We start from the raw sequence: 23,338 nt of genomic DNA on the forward strand, positions 1-23,338 counted from the left end.
TGAATATATAAAGTTTTGTATGATAATATGGCGTATTATAATAAATGTTTAGCATTAATAGCATTGTATTTGCTTTATCAGTTAATGTACCACATTAATACATGCATTATGTATATAACTTTATATATAAATGCACATGTATAAGTAGGTTGTGATTGGCTTATTGGGAATGCTCTCATGGACTATAGCACATGAAAAGTCTTGAACTTTGAAGAAAGCTAGACAACACAGCACGAAAAGTACTTGCGCCATTGTTTGTTAAGTCCAGAAAGCCACTATATGAGGCCTCAAACCATGCTCAGAGGTGTGAGTGCATCCACTTTCATCTGTAGTTCAACGTCATCATATGATGTAGGTAGCTCAGGCCTCCTGTGCCTCCTGTGTAGTGTATGATTAATTGATCTCAGCCTGGGCCGCCACATCATGTGGATCAAATTATGTTGGTACTGCCTCGTCTCCTGACGCGGTCTAAAGGGCATCATGCCAATAGAGATGGTATACATATTTAATGAGCAGTTATTAGGCCTCCAGAGTTGCTTTTCACAAAGGCAAGGTACCGAGTTAGGGAACACGGCTCGACCCTGGTCCTGGATATATGTGACACAGTTCCAAGGTTGCATCGCTACCTCAGACACAGGATCAATCACGGAGAAAAAGCAAAGGACATAGGAACCCGATGATGTATAGGTAACGGGGACTGGACATCGAGCCTGAACAGCCTCTGCAAGGCCAAGCAATCCAAGGGACACCAAAAGTAAAGATTCCTGCGTCCGTTCGCATGTGCGCTGGGCAAGAGAACAGACAACTTCTTGACATTACCCAGGTGTCCTGTCGACAAACAACCAGAGCTGCACTCTGGGATCAATGGAGCATATGGGTGACCGGACAATCACCATCACTCAAGCTTGCATTCACTGGCCACCCATTCACTCGTTCACTCACTCACTGTCTTTGGGCCAACAAGAAATAGCACCCGGCTGACGGGACGGAACATGGGCCACACCAACATCCTTCGCCCTCCCCTCACTCTCACTCAACCTTGCCTATTCCTCCCTCTGCCTTCCCAAGCCATACTAGCGCCTTCTGCAGCTTACGAATTACCAGATACCCGTACGCCAGCCACCTCACCTTCTTCCCCAAGCCTGCCTGCCGCAGTCAACATTTCACTGTCTCCACACCATCAACAGAACGAGACCGACTGCAACATCCCGCCAACCATTCTACCCAAAATGCTTTTCATTTTTGTAGTCCTCATGGCTCTCTTCTCGGCCGTGCCCGGAATGGTTGGTCAGTACCTGACCAGGCCAGCCCTCGAGGTCCCTGCCTGTCCCACCTTGGGAACCGTCTCGTACAACACATCTGTCCCTGATGGGGGCGCGTTTCCCTTGACACAGGTCGATCTTTGCTACGATGACAGCTCAATCCACATCAAGTTCACCGCATTTGAGGAGAAGGACTTCTACTGTATGACCATCTAATCACCCATTCTGCCGGCCTTCATTCGACCTTCCCTCTTCAGTCTAGCATCATACTGACCCTGAGATCGCAGACAACCAGAGTCTCACCACCAATGAAGAGATCTATAACTACGAGGTGATGGAAGCCTTTATTGTACGTACTTTGACGGCCGAGAGAGTTGATTTGCCCTGTATAATAAGCCACAGTCGTTCTGCAACAGAGCCCTGTAGCTAGCGAACGATACTCGTTGGCGTTGCCCACGAAATATGACTGTCTGACTAACTCTTGTTCTGTCCAGCATCGCGGTACCAGCGATCCTCAGACTTATCTCGAGTTCGAGGTAGCCCCTAATAATGTCACTTTCCAAGCCTTCAGTGAGTCTTTCTCTTCCACTCGCAAGCACGGATTCCTCCTGCATGTGAAGGCTATTTTGAATAGCTTCATGAGTCACCATTGGCCGGCTGCAAGCCGTTGGGCACACCATGTGCGAGGCCTCCACTCTTGTGACTGCCGACCTTTCTGTGACGTGCTTGACAAACTGACTCGAGGCTCTAGTCTACAACCCTTCCAAGGTTCGAGAGGCTGGCGCTGCGTTCGACCGCTTCTACATCACCGACCTGGCCGCAGACGGCATTGATGCCAGCACCACTCTCGACTATGCTAACGAGTTATGGGTTTCCAAAGTCCAGATCCCACTCGGTCTTTTCAACGTCGACAAGGGAACAGCTCAGGGCACAGAGTGGCGAATGAATTTCTTTCGCACCGTCACTGGTCCTTCGACGTTCCCTAACCAGAGCTACGGATCTTGGAGTCCTCCTGACAAGGTCAACTTCCACATCACTCCTTTCTTTGGAGACGTCACTTTCATCTAGACACGTTTCCACGCCATACCGTTTGTTGTGGGGGAACCGACGAGAGGAGGATCTGGAGCAACAGGGAAGCTGTAGAGAGAAGGTCTTTTTCATTCAAGACCAGCACGGTTATTTCACCCAAGCAACAGGAAGGCAGTAGCTCCTAGAAAAGATTGATCTGCTTTTGATGGAGGAATCTTATCTCGAGAACACTTGCCCGAGAAGAGACAACCAAAGCGAGTACACTAAATCGTGGAAAGTCTAGCCACAAAACTGAATCTTGAAGAAAGATCCAACACGTGTGTTGAAGTTCCTTTGCCATTGAAGGGATACAAACAGGTGTGGCTTCTCAACAGGCACCTGCTCTATCTCCAAACAAACTCCGACCATGAATTCAGACATTCCTACTACAGAAGGTTTGCCAAGTAACGTCCCCGGCCCCGTTTCCGATCACCCCCTGATCCCAATCGCCCCACACCTATATACGCGCATAAACGCGTTTATACCCACCATATAAATACTCCTTAATATCTTTATAAGGAATTTTTTTTTAATTACCAAACTTTTCCCAAATATTAAACTTTTTATTATAAAGCTATATTTTAAAGATAATATTATTAACGCCCTTACCGCTATTAAGGATAGGATATTAATTTAGCAAGCTATTAAAACTTAATATATCCCCTTTATTATATTATATAATTACCTTAATAGCATTTAAAGCCATTATATTACTATTAATCTTTAAAGGCTTCTTTTTAATTATTAAAAGGCTTTATTAACTTTATTTATAATTAATTAAAATAGCCTAGGGTTGGCATTAATGCAATTTAAAATAAAGACTTTAAAAGCTTAATTAATCTTCTTAAATAAAGATTACCTTCCCCTTAAAAAGAATTAACTAAGGGCCTTTTTCTTTTATTACTTTATTTTTTAAAGCCAAAAGAATTAATGTATAAAGACTATTTATCTTTAATTAATAATTAAAAAAAACATTGCCTTTTAATTTAACCTTTTTTAACTACTTATTATTAAGTTTATTTAACCAACTTATTAATAAAATGCTGATAAGAAAGGGTTAATAAAGGGTTGCTTAAAGAATACCCTTATTTTTAGCTATTTAAAGGATAATCTTCTTTTTTAAAAAAACTTTAATTCTTAAGCATAAACCTCCTTTATAAAGTATATTAATGCCTTAAGCAAAGTCCTTAAATCTCTTATTATTTTTAAGGAAGGGAGTATGTAATAGCAGTAGTTTTTAATCGCCCTTAAGGATTACTTTAGCTAGTAATTTATAGCTATTAAAAAAGGGTAAATAAAGGAAAGAATAGCCATTAAATAGCTAAGGAAAGTCTTTATTTTTAATATTATTCTTAGCAACCCTTTTAAATAGTATTTACTTATAATTAATGGGTATTATATATATATAATTATTAACTTTATATAGGAGTATTATTTAAATTATATATATATAGTCTTTTTGCTTGTATATATATTGCATATATTTTAGCTCCTTAATATAATAATTTTCTTACCTTTAAAAAATGCCTTTAAAAAGTATTTTTATTAACTTAGGCAATATAATTTATTAATAATTATAATAAAGAAAAGGTTTCTTTATTATTATTATAAGGCATGAAAGGAAGTATTTATAAAGTTAAATATTTAATTAAGGTAAAGAGTAATAGGTTTTTAGCTAGTATTTAAGCATAAAGTACTTAAAAGTTATTATATTCTTAAGAATTATTAAATTTAGCATAAATTACTAAAATTTAATAACATAAGGAGCTTTATTAAGCAATTCTTTATATTAAAGGTTTTTTTTAATAGCTAAAGCTTATTTTTAAGACTTTTAAGTAATTATAAAAAGTGCATTAATTAGTTGCTTATTAGTATTACGATAAATACTTAAGCCTTATATTATAAATACTCTTTAAAAAGCTTTTTAAAATATATAATAAAAAAGAAACTTAATTAATAATAACTTTATAAAAAAATTAGCAACTTAAAGCTTAAATTAAAGCTAACTAAAGAATTATAAAGAAGAGGATTTAAATTAACCTAAATATAGCTTTTGCCAATATTAAGGCTATCCATAAGGCTTAAATAAAGGTAGGAAGGGTATTAAAAAGAAAGCAATGCCTTTGGAGAATTAAAAACATTAATGGAAGAGGGATCATGCATTATAGTGGCGGGCAATTAAGGGTGATAATAAGGGAGTATATGGGTGCCGAGGTGATCGGGATCAGGGGGTGATTGGAAACGGGGCCGGGGACGTTATGCACTCAAGGCCTAAGAGCTCTAAGATTCACATAATTTTAAATGTATTTCTTTAGGAGCCTACCCAACTCTTGCTTGCTGTCTTTCACTTTGCTTATTAAGGCTGTAGCAACAAGGTGTTCAACTATCGCTCTACCGCTTGCAAGGGACTTAATGATGTGGTGGGTCTAGAGTTCCGCTGCACGTTTTTTTTTGGGGGGGTTTGTTCGGTGGGAAGGCAGGGGGGAGGATTGGGCGGCTTTACAAGAGCTACTGGCTGCACTCCTGTGGCCCCTTGTTGCTGAGTGCCAACGGAAAGAAGGTTTCTTGCTTTAATCCTACAGGTTCAGGGGGCGAAATAATTACATTTGCATGAGGCTGTCCACTTCGGACTTTGAAGACATGCCTCGTCACTCTTCTTTTCATCATCGCCTTCAGCCATAACCATCTTCAGGCCGGCGGAGCCAGATCCCGTGCCTTTCTGGCCAGCATGCGAATATTGTTGACAAAACCCTCGACGAGGAAATCGTAATTGTGTGGCTCACCACGCATGGCCCGGCCACCCTGGTCGATGACGGCACCGGCGTCCAGCTCGATTTCCAGCTCATGTATCTTGACTTGATGAGACGTGTGCTTGAGAGTGTCAGCATTCAATTGGCCTGGGACTTAGGATAGACGAGACGGGTAACATACGTTGGGACCGGGCTCCGTCTGCGTGACCTGCGTCAGGTCAACCCGGTAGTTTCCCTGCCTGTAACTCAAGCGATCTTTGTGTCGGTCCGATTTGCTGTCCCGGCCCCCAACCTGGCTCAGCTCCTCGAGCTCATCAATAGGATGCGTCCAGTCTACTTCCACGTTGACGCTGATCCGGCAGTCCAGATCACACTGAGGAAATACAATATGCAGATCGGCAACTTTACCCTTGATGATCGCAGCCATGGCCTTGCCCGTCTTCTGATCCGACGTAACCCTCACCGCCGCCGACTTGTTCCCCAGCAGTTGGTGGAGGGCAGGGTGTAGTTGCTGGCGCAGGTGGTTCGGAACCTTGTAGAATCGGTCCGACTCCCTGAGGTGAACGTAGTTGATGGGTACTCGAGGTTCAGGCAAGTTCCTGTTCTTGGGGTTCTGAGGGCTGGCCTCGGCAACCAAAAAATTGAGGAACTCGTTATAACCCTTATGTTGCGCCTAGTGGACCATGATGTCAGTACTTGTGGCCGCATGGCACTGTTGTTTTCGACTTTCCAAGGCATCGCTCACCTCAGTCATGCTGCTAACGAAGCTGGTGTTGTTGCTGTGTGCAAGGACAGCCTCTGACTGCACTTGGAACGGCATTCGCTGATTTGGTGAGTTCCGATCAGTGAGGTGGCCCAGTTTGGCCTCTATCTCGTACTGAACGCCGTTGTTGGGGTCGTGTATGCTGCCGAGCTCCCCGTTGCTCACCACGAGCATGAACAAGAAGTCTGCAACAGTCCTGCACATCTCATCAAACGGTGTTGAGTTGCTGACTGTCATCTCCCACGGTCCCAGGAGGCTCGGCTTCTGGCTCGACACTGGGACTGGCGGGGTCTGATTTGAAGCCGCGGCGGGTGCTGGAGCCTGCGTGTTGGACCGTGCTGTTTCTGGGGAGGCGTGGCGGCTGGAGGACCGTTCTTGACGCCCGGGATGCGACTGGTCAGCCTTGCCATTGATTTGGCCATGGTTCGCGTTGGACTTTCGCAGAACAAAGTTGTTGTTCCTGAGGGGCTCCTTGTTGTATATGTGCGCCCAGATTGGAGGCGTCGCGTGCCGTCGCTTTCGCCGGGCAACCATTGGTGAGGTCGAAGGGCGACCTGGGCGGGTGGAAGTCTGCTGTCTATGTACGCCGTTGGCTTCGAAAGGAGGCGGTCGCGGTTCTTGTCGGTCGAGCTCGTCAGGTTGGACATCCCTGTCATCCATCTTCCGCTTGGCAGGGGTCGAGGCACGCTCCAACCTGGTGGCGGAAGTAGGTGGAGCTTCGGCCCTCCCTTGCAAGGGGTTATGGTGTAGCTGTTGAGGCTCTCGCTGGTCCCAGTCGCCGTGTTGGCCAGACGGGCCAGAGATGGAAGCCTGTGAGTGGTGCCCAGCACTAGAGGGCAGGCTTGGAACGCGGGTCTTGGGGCTGACACTGAGGCTGCGGCCGCGCTCACTATGGGACAGTGACCGACGTTGTGGGTCCACCGCTTGAGAATTTTCGAGCATGCTGGAGGTCCTCTGAACAGGAGGATATGGCGAGGCTTGTGGACGCGGGGGGCCACCGGGCGAGACCTGGTGCGGTTGCTGCGGAGCCTGCTGCGGCTGCGGCTGCTGCTGCTGCTGCTGGGTCGGGTACGGTGGATACGGTGGCCCAGAGGGTGGAAGACGTTGCTGGTACGGGCTCTGTGGCTGCGCAAAAGCCGGTGGCCCTGCAGAATGTTGTCTTTGTCCGGCAGATAAAGGTGGGCCGAGAGGCGTCGAAGGCTGCGAGGGTTGTCTGATGCGCTCTGGAGGCGGCTGGTGACTCGTCGCGACGGGGCTGGCGTATTGCTGTGGCAGATATTGGTGCTGACTTTGAGCAGAGGTTGGTGTCGGATTCGAATGGATCGACAACGACCGTTGGTGCTGGACCATATACGGATGAGTGCCGCCAGGCGTACCTACAGGGGGAGTCTGCGGCGGTATGGAGTGTTGAACTTGGGAGTATGCCGCAGGAGGGCCTGGGCTTTGAATGGGAATGGGAGCGTGTGAATAGCTGTCCCTGGGGGGGTATGCGCCCGCGGGAGGATATCGACTTTGCTGGATCGGACTTGCAGAATCTGGAAGAGGGTGGCCTGGGCTTGGGAACGGGTAGGCCGCGCCCGCAGCCCGCAGAGGCTTGCCTGCTGTAAGGTGACGGAGGGATGTGGGCAGAGCCTGCGCTTGGCGAGCGCACGTTGTTGGCGGACAACTGCTGTAGAGGCGGCGGCGGCGGGCGAGCGGGAGCACCGTACGGCGTCGAGGCCGGTGGGTAGGGCGGAGGGGAGGCGAAGGGAGTCTGGTGGGCGACGTACTCGTGCGAGAGAGAGCGGGAGGGCGATGCTTGGACCGGCTGACTGTGGTCGCGAAAAGAGTGAGGTGGCGGGACAGATTGAATGGGGGTCGAGGGGTGTGGGTGCTGTGGATGCTGCTGATGTGTTTGTTGTCGAGATTGAGCTGGAGCTGGAGCTGCAGCTTGAGGTTTGCCCGGCGCCGGCGCGGCGGGGGGAGGAGGCCCGCCGCCTTCGTTCAACATCGAAGCCAAATCCATCATGCCGTCCTATCCTGAGTGCCTCCTTTTTCAGCGTTTGTCCGCGGGGTGTTGTCCTTTGGGGTTGGACGGGCGAGGGCGATGGGTTTGCGCCTGGGAGAATTCGGACGAGAATAGAGGGGAGCTGTCGCGTGTGTCGCAGACCCTGGCTGCTCCAGCCAACGGCGGCTTGGTGCGCTTTGCTTCCTCCTCCCTGCCGACCTTGGTGGGGAGGCCGAGAGTGAGAACAAAAGAAAGACAGCTCCGTGGCTCTTCTACTTCAACAATGCCATGCTCGGGAGTTTGGTTCAGAAGCGCGCGAAAGGCCGTGGCCGCGGGGGAGGGGGAGGGGGCGCGGAGGGGAGTCTCGAGACGCAGAGGGAAAGTATTTTCCTGGGCCGGGTGCAAACAAACAGTGCCTGGACTATCGGTATACTGGCGAGGGTCGCATCGCCCCCGTGGTGCGGTCGTGTTGGTGAGAGTCGAGCCGATGGGCGCAGCAGTGCAGTGGCTGGAGACGAGCTGTTGGGTGGACTGGGTTGTGATCCGGATGGACCAACATGGTTTTGTCACACGTCAAGTCAATGGGCGATGGAGATTGAGCCAAGCGCAGGCGGCGGAGACGGACGGGATGCGATGGCCATGCGCAGCACGCGACGTCAGCCTTCCCAAAATGCGAAAGGATGTCGAGTGCAAGAAGTAGGGCGGCGGAGGGATGCGCGCACAATCAGACCGGAAATGATGGCAGGCAAGACGGGCGGGCGGAACGGCAGACGGACATGCAGACGGACAGGCGAGCAGGTATAGCTTACACCTGACGTACACAAGGCTGCTAGGTAGATATGGATGGATAGACAGATGGATGCGTGGGTGGATGGGTGGATGTGGATAGATGGGTTGGTATGTGCGTGGCCGTGAGCGTGGGCGCGGGCGCGAGGCTTCAGGAATTCCCAGGGGCAGCATCCACAGTCAAACGGGAGGAAGGTCTGGTTAATAAAACCTGCTCAGGCGCACAATGTGTCTTCGACCGCCCTCTACCAAGGCATAACTTCCTAGGTGCCTAGGTAGATCGATAGCACGTACCTGCCCCGGCCTGCCTCTCAGACCTCTGGGGTCCCCCCATCACCCCTGCCACACGTCCAACCCTCCCCCCCCCGCTACAGCCTGGATCTGGGCAGGTGGGCCTTGTTTACTGGGCCTGGGCCTGAGGGCAGCAGCGACGGAGGCGGGCGTTAGTGGGCCCGGTGTAGTTGTCATACAGTTGGCTAGCAAACTCACGCGAAATGCTGCATGCGGCAGTGGCAGGTCTAGATATCGTCTATGCATGCGCAATTGCTTCTTTCACCGTTCTACTACCTACCAGGCAATAGATACATAGGTAGGTAAGCGCCGACTGTGCCAGTCCCAAAATACCCCAGCCATCATCACATCATCATGGATACCTACCTAGGTAGGTCAGTAGAGACTGTAACTTCTGCACGCTGTGTAGGTAGGTCCCAGATCAGGTACAGTACAGGGCGTCTGCATGCGACTGGGCTGAGAATGCGCTGCCGTGCTCACCCACCGGATACAGATATATAGCTCCATACCTAGGTAGGTCTGACACACTACATACAGTACCTACCTAGGTACTCAGGCACCTAGGTGTGCGTATATCTTTTTGCAGAGCTGCCCAGGTGGTCGCCACAGCGCATATCCCTCTCTGTGCGCGTTGTTTCGACCGGCCCCCCAATGGCCAGTATCAAGGAACCCAAGTACTTGGGTATCTAGGTAGGCGACATGCAAGGAGGTCCAAGCTCCCGCCTCCACATGCGGCGCTGGAGAGCACCCACAGAGGCTGGCCAGCTTACATAATTCTTCATACCCCCGTCTGATTGGCTATGAGCTCAATTGCCTGCGCTTCGTAGTACCCAGGTAACTTTGGCACAGGTAGCTTTTCGCCAGGCAGAGCTCGCCCTGACGTGGACGCAACGCTTGTCGCTCCCGGTGGTCCATCGCCCATCCCCATCGCCCATCTTCGGCTGAGCTGCTTGTCAAGCCTGCACCACACCCCATCATCGTCAACATCAACATCTCAACAACGCTTCGGGCACATCCCTTCATTCCTTGGCAGCTATTCTCACACCCTTTCCGTTTCCACGGCCGCCTACACAGCCGACGCTCCAGCCTCCCTGCCATTTTCTCCCCCCTCGTCTCGAGCAATGCCCGGTCTCGTCACAGCAACCGGAGTCCTGGGTTTCCTCTCCGACGAGGAGCCCGAGCTCAAGGTCTTTGCCCTTCAGACCCTCAACGATGACATCGACACTGTCTGGACGGAGGTCGCTGGTGCCTTGAGTCAAATGTACGCTGTTCTCCTCCCCATATTCCCTGTTGTCGTGGCATAGGCTGACCGCGTCCTCACCACCATCCAGCGAGGCACTGTACGAAGATGAATCCTTCCCTGAGCGCCATCTGGCCGCCCTCGTCCTCGCAAAGGTCTACTATCACCTCCAGGCCTACAACGAGAGCATGACCTTTGCCCTCGCCGCCGGCCCCCTGTTCAAGCTTGACAACCCCGCCGAGTTCGAGGAGACCATCATCTCCAAGTGCATTGACCAGTACATCGCCATTTCGTCCTCGAGCCACGTACCCCCAAAGCACTCCGCAAACGACTCCCTGCCAGCCCTCGAGACCACTTTTGGCGCCACGCTCCCCGATGGGGGCTCCCTGGTTTCCCCTACGACCCCTTTCTCTCAGTCCGCGCTCCCCTCCAAGTCGCTCCTCTCGCGCGACTCGGCCGACAATGCCATCCTCGACCCCTCCCTGGGCGCAGGCAAGATGGGGAGATCAAGCTCTATAGCTACCCTGCCTGACAAGAGCTCCGAGCTCGCCCTGCAGCGCGTCATCGACCGCCTGTTCGAGGCTTGCCTGAAGGAAGGGCGCTACAGGCAGGTTGTTGGCATCGCTGTCGAAGCCAAGAATCTTTCCATCCTCCGCAGAGTCATCAAGCAAGCCAGCGAAGATGAGAAACGGTCCAAGGCCAAGTCTCAGGACTCTTCCCAGGGGCCTGCTGAGGAGTTGATGGACTATGCGCTGGGCATCTGCATGGACATCGTGCAGGAACGGAGCCTGCGCACCGAGATACTGGGCCTGATCCTCGAGCTGCTTAACGACATACCGAACCCTGATTACTTTTCAATCGCCAAATGCGTCGTCTACTTAGACTCCGATGAGGACGCTTCCAAGATGTTGAAGCAGCTCATTGAGAAGGGAGACCCAAACTCAGTGGCAAATGCATACCAGATCGCCTTTGACCTCTACGACAACGGCACGCAGGAGTTTCTGGGTAAGATACTGGATGCATTGCCATCGGGGGAGCCTCAGCCGAAACCGCAGCCAGAGGATGGCGGCGAACAGCCAGCTGAGAGCGAGCCTCTGCTCAATGACCAGGAGCATTCCCAGCAGGACGAGCTTCCGGAGGAGGCGGCCAAGGTGTACAAGAACATACGCGGGATCTTGGATGGTAGCAAGGCCATCAAGCTCAACCTCGAGTTCCTGTACCGGAACAACCACACCGATCTGAGCATACTCAACAAGGTCCGAGACAGCCTTGAAGCCCGCAACTCCATCTTCCACACCGCCGTCACTTTCTGCAATGCCTTCATGAATGCTGGTACGACACACGACAAATTCTTCCGTGACAACCTTGAATGGCTCGGAAAAGCTGTCAACTGGTCCAAGTTCACCGCAACAGCCGCCCTTGGTGTCATACACCGTGGCAACCTGACACAGTCGCGAAAGCTACTCGAACCCTACCTTCCGAGGCCGACCGGTATCAACAGCGGCTCGATATATAGCCAGGGAGGTGCGTTGTATGCCTACGGGCTGATACACGCCAATCATGGCGCCGGCGCGCTCGAATATCTCCGCGACCAGTTCACGGCTGCTGAGCAAGAAGTCATCCAGCACGGTGGCGCTCTTGGCCTCGGTATTGCGGGCATGGCCACAGGCTCCGAGCCAATTTTCGAGAACCTCAAAGATGTGCTCTTTGCTGACTCGGCACTCAACGGCGAGGCTGTCGGTCTGTCAATGGGTCTGATCATGCTGGGCACTGGCAACGCCAATGCCTTGCAGGTCATGTACACATACGCCCACGACACGACCCACGAGAAAATTGTCCGCGGCTGCGCCATCGGCATGGCTCTGATTATGTACGGGCGCCAGGAGGGGGCCGACGTGATGATTGAAGGGCTCCTCAACGACCCTGACCCGACCCTTCGCTACGGTGGCGTTCTCACCATCGCCATGGCCTACTGTGGCACAGGCAGCAACAAGGCAATCCGCAAGCTGCTGCACACTGCTGTTAGCGACGTCAACGATGACGTCCGCCGCATTGCCGTCATGTCACTGGGCTTCATTCTCTTCCGAAAGCCAGGCAGCGTCCCTCGCATGGTTGAGCTTCTCTCCGAATCTTACAATCCTCACGTCCGGTATGGCTCTGCAATGGCTCTGGGTATCTCTTGCGCGGGTACCGGATTAGACGAGGCTATTGATCTTCTGGAGCCCATGATGAAGGATCCAACTGATTTCGTCCGTCAGGGTGCCTTGATCTCCCTTGCCATGATCATGGTTCAGCAGAACGAGGTCATGAACCCCAAGGTTGCCTCAATCCGTAAGACACTGAAGAAGGTCGTTGGCGACCGTCATGAGGACGCCATGACGAAGTTCGGCGCATCTCTTGCCCTGGGCATCATTGATGCTGGAGGCCGCAACTGCTCCATTGGCTTGCAAACACAGACCGGCAATCTCAATATGCCGGGTATCGTCGGAATGGCCATCTTCACTCAATATTGGTATTGGTTCCCCTTCACCCACTTCCTTTCTCTCGCCTTCGTTCCTACCTCGGTCATTGGCCTGGACCACGAGCTCGAAATTCCCAGCTTCAAGTTCCACTGCGCGACACGGCCGAGCCTCTTTGACTACCCTCCAGAGCAGGAGGTCAAGGCTGAAGAGGGTCCTGCACTGGTGACTGCTGCTGTGCTTTCTACCACAGCGCAGGCGAAACGACGTGCGCAGAAGAAGGAGAAGGCTGCTCGTCGTGAGAGCATGGATATCGACTCGACCCCGACCACGGCCAAGGCGGCCGGCCCCTCCGGAGACAAGATGGACATTGACGACGACAAGAGTAGGAAAGTTGGCGACGAGTCCAAGGATAAGAGGGAGGGCGAGGGAGAGAAGGAGGCGTCCGCGACGCCCGACCCGAAGAAGAAGGTCGAGAAGGAGAAGGTTGGCTACGAGATCGAGAACATGTCACGTGTGCTCCCCGGTCAGCTGAAGTACATAAGCTTCCCAGCTGGGCGGTACAAGCCGGTAAAGAAGGTAAATCTGCAATCCCGCAACTAGTCGCCACACCAAACTCGAGCGTAACGCTGACAATTGACACAGCCAACTGGTGGGCCGCTCTTACTCCAAGACTCCCAGCCTGGCGAGCCCAAGGTCCTCGTCGAGGAGAAGCTTAAGAAGGTCGAGACCCAACGGGCCCCTGTGGCGGGCCAGCCCACTGGCAGCGGTGCTGGCGGTCTTGGTGGCCTCGGAGCGGGCAGGTCTGGTCGCTCCGCTATGATGAGTGACGGCGACGATGCCTTGGCCGAGGCTCTCCGGGCAGCCATGCGGGATGGTGCGGGCGGCGGCGCAGCGCTCAACGAGATGCTGCGTCAGTCGGCTCAGGCGCGTGGGCTGGATCTCTTCGGGGATGGCGCTGGTGTTGGCGGGGCTGGCCAGGGCGGTGCAGCTGCAGCGGCGGGCGTGTTGACGGCTGTCGATGAGGACGAGGACGGCGCCGAGGAGGCGCAGGTCCCTGGCGAGTTCGACTACTTCACTGATAATGAGGACGAGGAGGAACTGTAAAGTCAAGACAGGGCCCACTGTACATTATAAGGCGGACGAGGGCCAAATGTACAAGTGACCGGGATCCGCGATAGACCTCCATCATGAGCTGCGGCAATAGATCTGATTTTCGTTCACCAAGACTGACGCACATGATTGCAGTGACCGGCATCTCCCAGCGCCCAAGGTTTTTGCTATGATGATACCAAAATTGTCAATCGCTTCGTGCGAGTGGATGCCCTCATGATGGTGCACAAACAATTTATGTCATTATACGCGCGATCACATTTCTCGCTACGTCTCCTCACCATCAAACGAAGAACAGACAGACTGGAATGCGCACGCGGAAGATTGATCCTGATCAAAGACTCGTTTGGTTTTTGTTCGCAGCAGGCCGGCTCTACCTGGCATCCTCCTTTTCTGTGCCGAACCCGCATCCGTAGGCCCTTCCCGTCCGCCAGACTACCTTGTCCATCCCGCTTTCACCTTGCGCAGCCTCAGCAGGGACGCACTCAGGGCACACTTTCACGCGATGCCAGGCATTTGCCAGGTTCCCTCTGACATTGAATATGGAGGAGTGCGTCTCGGGCTGGGTGTTGTAGCTGCTGTCCGTCGCTTTCACCACGACTTCTGCGCATTGCGGCCGCTGGCCCTCGGCCCCCGCAGGAGGTGTCAAGTGGCCAAGATATCGCCACCTCTTCCAGGCCCAGGCTTTATGGCCCGCACCGGGGTCTGCAAGCAGCTCAGCCTGATCCCACGTCCTTCCGCCGTCAAGGCTGACGTCGACACGGCTTATACAGCGCCCTCCTCCAGATACGGCGTAGCCCTCCAGGGCGACTGGTTCCCGGCCGTCGCTTACATCCAGGAGCGAGGCGGGGCCAGTAAACTTGTCTGCCTGCCGCACGCACTGGCCAACAAGCACTTTCGTGATGGCACTTGTGACTGGCGTCTCTTGAATAGCCGGAGCGCTATCCCAGTCCACATTGCGCTCATTTGGCCCAAAACTCTTATAGTCACGCCGCTGCCACTGCGAGGTGCTCTCCTCGTCAGCAATGACGATCTTGGACAGCCACTTGACGCTCCTGGCCGCGACGTGGCCCGGCACGACGGCGCGCAATGGAGATCCGTGATCACGGGGGAGAGGTTTGCCGTTCATGCCGAAGGCGAGGATGACGTCGTTTCTGGGGTCGAGGGCCGTGGCCAGGGGTATTGACGCGCCGTAGGCCTCGAGGCCGGTGAGCTGGACGTGGTGGGTGCTGGGATCAGGGAGGCTGTCGTCGTCGGCGGCATCGGGACCTGCAACCTCAAGCCCGGCATCGGCAAGCACGTCCGCAAGGCGCACACCCTGCCATTCCGCATTGCTGATTGCTCCCACGCCCCACTGGAGGCCGTTGGTCTTGGCGACATGGCGCGTCATGTCGCTCCTCCGGTTCCCCGAGCACTGGAGGACGGCCGTCACGCGATGTGTGGTGAAGCGTGTCTTCAAGTCCCGCAGGGTGTACGACTTCGCATCCCCACTCGGCAGCTCGACGGTCAGTGTGTGCTGGTCCAGCTGGTGGTCCTCGACGGCCGGCACCCACATATGATTGCGCTTGTAAAAAAGCTCGTTGGGGGTGAGGAAGTCGTCGGTCAGGGCCTGGTTTGGCGGCTCCGCGTTACAGGGCTTCGCGGTGTGTGTGCGCAGCCTGGGGTCACGCAGGGGGTCAGACGCGAAGGGGTCCTGGATGTCGTGTGCGGGCGGGAGCCCGTCGACAAGGTCGTGGGCATGGATGTAGCCGATGAGGTACTGATCCAGTATCTCCCTGACGTGGTGCTGGTTGTGGATGGTGAAGATGGCCCAATAGGGGTCGATGCTCTGTCCGGCAGCGCGCAGGATGACGTCCCCGCCAGGATGGGCAGACACCCAGTCGGTAATGTCGTAGACCTTGTCTTGGTGGATGACCCACGGGTTGGGGTGTGAGGCATCATGCAAGTGGATGTCGGACAGTCGATAACGCGGCACGGAGGGGTCCCGGGTATCATGGGCGGGCGCGGCCGGTGCGGTGTCGCCGTCGCCGTCGCCGTCGCTGTCCGGGCCTGTGGCCTCGTGAAGAGCGGCAGCGAGCGAGAAGAGGCCAGCTCCTCCTACTCCTGCAAGCAGGGCCGCTGCTGGCAGGCCGGTGCCGGATGCCTTGAGCAGCGACAGTGTCGAGAAGGCGGGCCTGGCCGGGGGGCGCGAGCACAGCTGGGGCATGAGGCGTACACGTATCCTCGGGCGGGACCCGGCCGCTAGACACCACAGCTCCGTGGCAAGGCGGCCGAGGCGTTGAGGTCGAGAGGGCATGTTCACTGGCAGGGCACACGCAAGAGCCGGGAGGAGTAGATACCTAGGTGGTGAGTCTGGGGGAGGCAACACATGGTGCCCAGACCCGTCCTGCCCAGACCCGTCCTGCCCAGACCCGTCCTGCCCAGACCCGTCCTGCCCAGACCCGTCCTGCCCTGCTCTGGCCCGAGGGTCGTTATCGTCCGGGGGAGAGGAGAAGGAGGCAGTGGGGCGAGAGCGTGTGTTTGTGTTTGTGTGCGGCTATTTTTGAGAAAGTAGTTCAGTTCAGATGTTTGTTCCTGGGCCGGGTTCACACTCCTCCGGCTGCTGATACGGCTTCAGCAGCAAGCCATAGGAAGTCTTCGAATCATGTCCCGCCAGAGACAAGTTGGGATACGGGGTTCAGTTCGACGTTGGTGTTGACGAGTTTAGGACGGCACACGCAACTGAAGAAGGGAGGAAAGAGCAGGCCAGGCCAGGCCGGGCCAGGCCCAGGGAGGGCACATGATGAGTAAGTAGGTAGGTAGGTATCGTAACAACCCGGGCAGCTCGCCCTGACGACGCAGCGAGGTCTGAACTGAGTCGCCGAAGGAGAAACTGGGTCGGCGAAGCTGCTGTAGCGCTCGGGAATCTTGCAGCACGATCAACAGGGGGGCTCCCTTGCTGACGTCGCACCGGCCCACCGCGCCTCCATCACGACAGGTGCCGCAGGTACCCGTCTCCACCCGCTCACGGCATACCGCGGTATACGAGGCACCTAGGAGTAGGCACTGTGAAGATGCTACTATGTTTATGTACTATACTATCCACAGGCCTTACACGTGTGTCTGCAAAACACCATAATCTACCCATGAGGAGCCTGGCCAGCTGGTCACATAATTGAGCTCGAGTTGATATAGACTGCCTTGCTGCATGATTCAATCTGCGGTGCCGCCTACCTACCTGGGTACCTAGACACCCAGGTACCCAGGTACCCAATGCGCTATGCATGCCTGTGCAGCACGAACACTGCGAGGACGCAGACAGAAACGGACACGTGGGATAGATCTGGTCTGTCTCTGGGACCCCTCACACATTTGATGAAGCCTTTTCCGCGCTCAGACAGAATCTATAAAACATCTCTCCCAAGTGTGAGCCTCCATTGTGAGTCTCATTCTAATACATACAATACTCTCTCTCTCACACACACACTTTTATTTTATCAATTTTACTGCTGGCTGCCTGGGTACTCTTCAAGAGCTATCTCTTTCCACTGTGCACTGTGCATATCGACCACCAATTGCAAGCAGGGTATGACGTTGTGTACTACGTATAGGTCACCAGGTCACTTGCTGGCACTGCCACAGCAAACCCTCCCGCATCATCACTCGCTTTCGTCGACTCCCTCTTCATGCATAGCCAGTAGCCTATTGTCCCGGTTGCTTGTGGCTCAACATGTGGACCGTGGGAGTCCGCATGCGGCGGCCTTGTCTGAGCAGCAGGACTTGAGCCGTCGGGCCCCAGGCCACAGTGCAGCCTGCTCGACTTCCGTACACTCGCGTCTAATTCGGACTGACATACGCGTCCCGGAAATGGATGACATGTTCGTATGGCAGGATCCCTTTGTCCTGTCGCCCCGCCGCCTCCAAGGCCGTTTCCGGGCTTACCTCTGAGTGACTGCTTGTCTGGGTTTTCTTTGACATGCCTAGGTACTCTGGGCTCCTTATGTGTCTTCCCGGCCCTCAATTCAACTTCTCTCTCCTCTTCTTGCCGACACAACATCCTCCCCAACACGCCCCCAGTGCACCAAAAGACCATCGCACCACCGGCCCCAGAACCTGAGAGCATCACCGTGGTGCCAACATGAACTTGTTTTCTTGGGGAAGAGGCGACGACGACGGCGCCCCTGCTCCTGTGGCTGCTGGCTCCACACCCGCCGCCGCCGGTGCAGAGGCCGGCGCAGGTGCCGATGCCGACGCCGACGCCGGGCAAAAGCCCAGACCGGCGCCGTTGGCCCTGGGCGACGAGCCAGACGACGCCGCCAAGTGGGCGAGATCAAGGGCCCGTTGGAATCTTGCAATCAAGCCCGACAGCCCGGAGTTTGTGCAACAAAAGGCGGTGTTCGAAGCAGCCTTGGACCCAGGCTCGGGAAAGAGCATCGAAGATACCCTCAGGGAGCACTTCTCCAACTACGAGGCCCACAAGTTCAGCGGCTGGGCCGACAGGAGGCGCGAGCCCGACTTGCATACGCAGCAGAAGAGAGACGCCGAAGCTTACAACACGCTCCTGACAAGGCCGCCCTGGGACCAGGAGGCCCCCCAGGCCTTCCTCGCCTTCAAAATGACCATGCTGTACTTTGGCTTCTCGGTGGAGCCCATGAAGATGAACGACTTCTTCAGGCTGCCCCCGGGGTCCGGCCTGTTTGGCCTTGACGACGACGGCGACGACGACGACGACGACGACGGCGAATTGGACGACCAACGCACCTTCATCCCGGAGGAGATGCGCCCATTGCGTTTCCTGAACAGGTACGACAAACGCTGCTACGGCGCCGACAACGGCCACAGTGAGCTCAACTCCACACCTCCCTGCTTTGCTGGTGCTAACACAGCCTTAGTGATGCCGGACCCGACCTATGAGATGTACTACGGCCTGCCCTTTCAACCACCTGAGGGCCAGCAGCATGGGCAGGGCAGCCCGGCCACGGGGGCTCCGGCCAAGATGCGCATCCGCGGCAGAGGACTGGGCGAGGATAAGGACGAGGACATGGAGGACGAGTCGATGAGCGATGGCTCCGTCGACGGTTCCTCGTTCTGTTCCGACTCTCTGCTCCCAGACGCGCCCGATGTCGAGGTTGATGGCGACGGCGGCGGCGGCCGCGTCCTCAACCTCCGGGGAGGGTCAGGGGGGTCAGGGGGGTCAGGGGGCTCAGGGCCCGAGGGCAACGCCCTTGTGTGCTCCTTCTCGGGCTACACTGCCTGCAATATCCACTGGGCGAGAGGATTCTACGCGGCCGTCGATACCGCCCTGGTACTTGGAAAACGTCTGGACGTCCACATCACCGTCGCCCTGATGCGGGTGTTGCCGCAACAGTGGGCCACGATTGTCCAACTGGAACGCGGCACCCTGGGCAGCGCGAAGGGCGAGGCGGACTTGCACAGCAGGCTGTTGGCGGCGTACACGCGAGCACGGCGCCAATCAACCGATGGTGCACTGGCGTTCTTCGTGTGCCACAGGGGCAACGAGGAGGCCCTTGTTGAGCTCGAGGAAAAGGGCCAGGGCGCCAGGACGCTTGGTACGCCAATCAGCAACCCCGAGGTTTTCCATTTCGCGAAGCCGGAGCATAGCGGGACGTCGGCAGCATACTTGTGGATGCCACGGACCGTCACCAGAGACACAGCCTCGAACATCTACACGGGATGGTTCAAGAACGTGGTGCGCATCGCGTCGGGCCCGCAACAAGCGGACGACAGGCTCGGGCGACAGGCTGCGCAGCTGCCGCGGGAGTCTTGTGCGGTGCAAGTCGGGGACATCAGCCCGTCCTTCCACCATGAATCGCCGCTGCCGCGAGAGGTCTGGGAGAGGATGGTGGAACGGGGCCGTCAGAGCGGCAACGAAGTCAAGTTCAACCTGTCGGTTACCAGCCTCGAGAGGCAGGCCTTTGCGCAGGTCCCGGGCTACTACCCCGAGACCCGGACCACGGCGACGGCGCTCAACACGGAGGCCGTCTTCAAACTTGCCTGGGACTCGGTGCCGGGCCATGACAGGAACTCTGTGGCCAGCCTGGTCATCAGGCGGCCCGGGGAGGCCGGGTCGGCGACTTTCGCGTGCAAGAACGGGTCCGTGGACCGCACGACCACGGCCTACGCCAATTCCGAGGGCAAGCTGCGCGAGTGGCTGCGGCACAAGTACTTCTTCAACATTGTGCCGCAGTGGGACGAGTACGAGGTCACCGCCCCCATCGCGGGCCCCGGCGGAGCACCCAGCCGAGGAACCCACACGTTCACATTCCCCAGAAACCAGCCATGGTCTCTGGTCAGGTCTCGCCTCCTCTCGGGTCTCGACGCGGCTGGCTGGAGCATCAGCGACGACCAAGCCGGCCGCCATGTCTTGCGCATCGACCAGCGTACTGCCGACGGGGCAGACATACTGCAGAGGAACAGGGTCGCGTGGGACATGGAGCTGGGCATTGGCCAGAAGTACAACGAGCTGTGGAGGGACTTCAGGGCGGCCCTTTCGGTGAAGCGGCTCACCATCGCTCCGCTGCCCAAGGTCGACGGCCATGGCAACCCCTACCTCCCAGCCCCGCTGGAGCTTGACCTCCAGGACCCGGTCTGGAGCCGGTGGGGGTGCAACCGCCCATCCGTCAACCTGGACACGGGCGAGCCGGTGCCGAAGTCCAGTCCGACTCCGACCCAGACCAGGACCCAGGACCAGGACCAGGACCAGGACCGGGTGCAGGGCGATGGTCACCACCACCACCACCACCAGCACCACCACCAGCACCACCAGCACCACCAGGACGAGAACACCCGCCACGGGCAGCCGGCTCAGTCCCAGCCCCAGTCCCAGTCCCAGTCCCAGCCCCAGTCCCAGCCCCAGGACCAGCACCAGGGCATCCTGCACCAGGGCGTGCCGCAGCTGGGCGCGGGCGTCGACATCTTCCAGTCGGGCAAGTACTACCGCGAGCAGTCGTTTGCCACGCCGCTGTCGGTGCAGGTGGGCGACCAGAAGCCGCGGTTCCCCATCAACGCGCCGCCGCTGGAGCACATCCGGCGGCCACGGGGGCCCGGCGGCGTCGAGTCGGACTCGATGCCCATCGTGAGCACGCACGTCATGACGCCGACGGAGCAGCGCAGCCTGCAGCAGGCCTTCTTCCAGATGCGCTCCATCGCCCTCAACCGCGCCCAGCAGTGCCCCCACAGGGACTGCACCGCCTTCTTCCCCGTCGGCCCGGGCAACACGGCCGCCTTCCACGCCCACCTGGACGCAGAGCACGTCGGCACCCACTGCCCCTTCTGCGACGACACCCTCTTCAGGCACTGGTCTGCCACGGACCGCCAGAGGCACTTCGTCGACAAGCACTCCGAGTACTTCACCGCCAAGGGCGACCTGCTGAGGGAGGCCCTGCTGGCCGACAAGACAAAGAGCAAGGGCAACGTCGACCCGAGGGAGGAGCAGTACAGCTTCTGCCCCCGCTGCGGCCGCAACCACCAGCTTCTGACCAGCAAGGCCGACCGCGTGCACCACGACAACGCCTGCTTTCCCGGCAACGAGGCCACCCTCCCCGCCGACCAGTACTGCCACCGCTGCGGCGAGCCAGACCACGTCCTGCCCGGCCAAAAGCACCAGTGCGCCGCCGCCGCCGCCGCCGCCGCCTCCGACGTCTTCTGCAACAACTGCGCCCTCGAGTGCCACCTGCTGCCCGCCTCGTACGGCAGGCGCCACCTGCTGAACTGCAAGCCCCTGGCCTCGACACCCGACAGCTGGTGCCCCTGGTGCGGCGTCGACCTCAAGTCGGGACCGCGCTCGGCCCGCCTCAAGCACCTGGCCGCCTGCGTCCTCAAGCCCGCATCCGGCCAGAACCCCGTGTGCACCGACACGGGCCTCCCCTTGGAAAGCCCTCGCGACAACAAGGCCCGCCTTCTCAGGCACGGCCTCAAAAACCTGGGCGCGAGCAACCGCACCGCCAGGATCTCCGTGCCCCCCAAGTGCCCCGTCGACGGCTGCCACACTGACCTGACCTCGTGGAACGCCCAGGGCCTGTACTACCACTTCCAGTCGCATCCCGAGAATGTGCTGGAGGAGGGAGGCGGCCTGAAGAACTGCCCCTTCTGCAACTGCAACTTTGAGCTGCGCGGGTTCCGCACGGGCCTGGAGAAGCAGCAGCACCTTGACGACCACATCAAACACCGCAGCCACCGCGTGATAGCCGACGAGATCATCGGCAGCAACACAGACCGGGAGAGTGACGTCGTCCTAGACGCGTTTTCCAAACTCAAGTATGACGAGTACGACCAGAAGGCCGAGGTCGACCGTCTGCACCAGGAAACCCAACAGCTGTCCGAGAGCGTCAAACGCCTGTCGGCCCAGAACCGCGAATACAGAGATGCCGAATGTAAACCTCACAGTACGTGAACTCTACCCCCTGCCACACCTCTCTCCCAAAAGAAAGAAAGGGAAAGGGAAAGAGAGAAACAAAGCAGCTTCCCCTCTCTTTTCTCCCCGACCTACGGGTGACGTGCCCGCGAGATCCCCAGCATCGGCTAACACCTGGCAGAGAAATGCGAAGAGAAATGCAAACACATGGCAATAACCCCGTCTAGCTCTGGCAAGGAAACACGGCGAGCTGCCAGGGCCTCAAGGCTCAGCCCCGTTGATGGCACGGACGCGCCCGCTTCGAAACGCAAGGACGGCGCTGGCCGAGATCTGGCAGAACCACCGACCAAAAAGTCAAGGGTCGTCCACTACGGCCCGTCCACCACGACCGTCCCGGGCTTTTCCACGGGGCGCCAGCTCTTGAGAAGCGTGCCGGACGCCAGTGAAGATTGGAGCGACGGCGGCGGCGGCGACGACGACGACGACGACGACGAGCTCTCACTGGAGTCGGAAGTGGACGTGGAAGAAGGCATTATCGACGACGACGATGACGACGACGACGACGACGACGACGACGACTATGACGACGACGGCCTCGAAGACGATGACTTCGACGAGCTGGCTGATTAAGTGTGCAGCGTTACACACCTTCTGTTGCCGTGCCTTGGACGGCCACGGGTGCGTGAGTCAACGGCACGTGTCCGCACTATGGCGAGGGCATCTAAGCATGTAGAGTCTTTGGAGACACGAGAGAGCGAGAGCGAGAGAGAGAGAGAGAGAGAGAGAGAGAGAGAGAGAGCGCAGGAAAGGGTGGTAGTCATGATCTTTCCAATCTTTGCTCGTTTTGCTTAATTCAATAGCCTCAGACTCTAAAATGCCACTCGGTTTTCTCGGACTAGCAGCCAGGCGCCCCCGCGTGAACGATGAGCATTGCCATCGACAGCACCCATGACTGTCCATTATAGCTAGCAAGACCTCAAGCAGCAGTGTCCTCTCCAACCACGGCGGTTTTACTCACTGGTTCCGATGCGACAGTGATCCTGTCGCTCGGCTTTGGCTTCTTCCATCGCCAACAGTGATGTCTTGAAGACTTTGGAGTAGGTGTCCCTCTATGTAACTACATTCCTGGTGCTGTGCCGTGCCCAAGGTAAGTAAATGTGAGGTGGTGATTACTAGAGGCATGGGATATGACAATGACATGGTCCATGAGGCGGAACTAACAAGACTGCGGCCTAAGATTCCTGTTCTGCACGACATAAAACAATC

At 56.0% G+C, this 23,338-nt stretch overlaps 5 protein-coding genes across 5 annotated transcripts; 3 read left to right on the forward strand and 2 right to left on the reverse strand.

The window, feature by feature from the left end:
- Positions 1-1,253: 1,253 nt before the first annotated feature.
- Positions 1,254-2,330, forward strand: INS49_002017 (uncharacterized protein; the record flags this gene model as incomplete). The annotated part of the gene is made up of 4 exons (XM_043162836.1): positions 1,254-1,464; positions 1,550-1,611; positions 1,757-1,832; positions 2,014-2,330. 4 exons carry the CDS (start codon positions 1,254-1,256, stop codon positions 2,328-2,330), a joined length of 666 nt encoding a protein of 221 aa, XP_043031342.1.
- A 2,688-nt stretch (positions 2,331-5,018) lies between these two features.
- INS49_002018 (uncharacterized protein) lies at positions 5,019-7,848 on the reverse strand (the record flags this gene model as incomplete). Its single annotated transcript, XM_043162837.1, has 5 exons — positions 5,019-5,201; positions 5,262-5,753; positions 5,826-7,131; positions 7,224-7,441; positions 7,495-7,848. The coding sequence occupies 5 exons, from the start codon at positions 7,846-7,848 to the stop codon at positions 5,019-5,021; spliced, it is 2,553 nt and encodes an 850-aa protein (XP_043031343.1).
- A 2,180-nt stretch (positions 7,849-10,028) lies between these two features.
- INS49_002019 (uncharacterized protein) lies at positions 10,029-13,713 on the forward strand (the record flags this gene model as incomplete). Its single annotated transcript, XM_043162838.1, has 3 exons — positions 10,029-10,168; positions 10,239-13,185; positions 13,252-13,713. 3 exons carry the CDS (start codon positions 10,029-10,031, stop codon positions 13,711-13,713), a joined length of 3,549 nt encoding a protein of 1,182 aa, XP_043031344.1.
- A 379-nt stretch (positions 13,714-14,092) lies between these two features.
- INS49_002020 (uncharacterized protein) lies at positions 14,093-16,015 on the reverse strand (the record flags this gene model as incomplete). Its single annotated transcript, XM_043162839.1, has 1 exon — positions 14,093-16,015. The coding sequence occupies one exon, from the start codon at positions 16,013-16,015 to the stop codon at positions 14,093-14,095; it is 1,923 nt and encodes a 640-aa protein (XP_043031345.1).
- A 1,821-nt stretch (positions 16,016-17,836) lies between these two features.
- Positions 17,837-22,702, forward strand: INS49_002021 (uncharacterized protein; the record flags this gene model as incomplete). Its single annotated transcript, XM_043162840.1, has 3 exons — positions 17,837-18,539; positions 18,591-22,103; positions 22,254-22,702. 3 exons carry the CDS (start codon positions 17,837-17,839, stop codon positions 22,700-22,702), a joined length of 4,665 nt encoding a protein of 1,554 aa, XP_043031346.1.
- Between the last annotated feature and the right edge of the window lie 636 nt (positions 22,703-23,338).

The sequence above is a fragment of the Diaporthe citri genome (assembly GCF_014595645.1).
Source record: "Diaporthe citri strain NFHF-8-4 chromosome Unknown scaffold_1, whole genome shotgun sequence".
In the NCBI taxonomy this organism is placed as follows: Eukaryota; Fungi; Ascomycota; class Sordariomycetes; order Diaporthales; family Diaporthaceae; genus Diaporthe; species Diaporthe citri.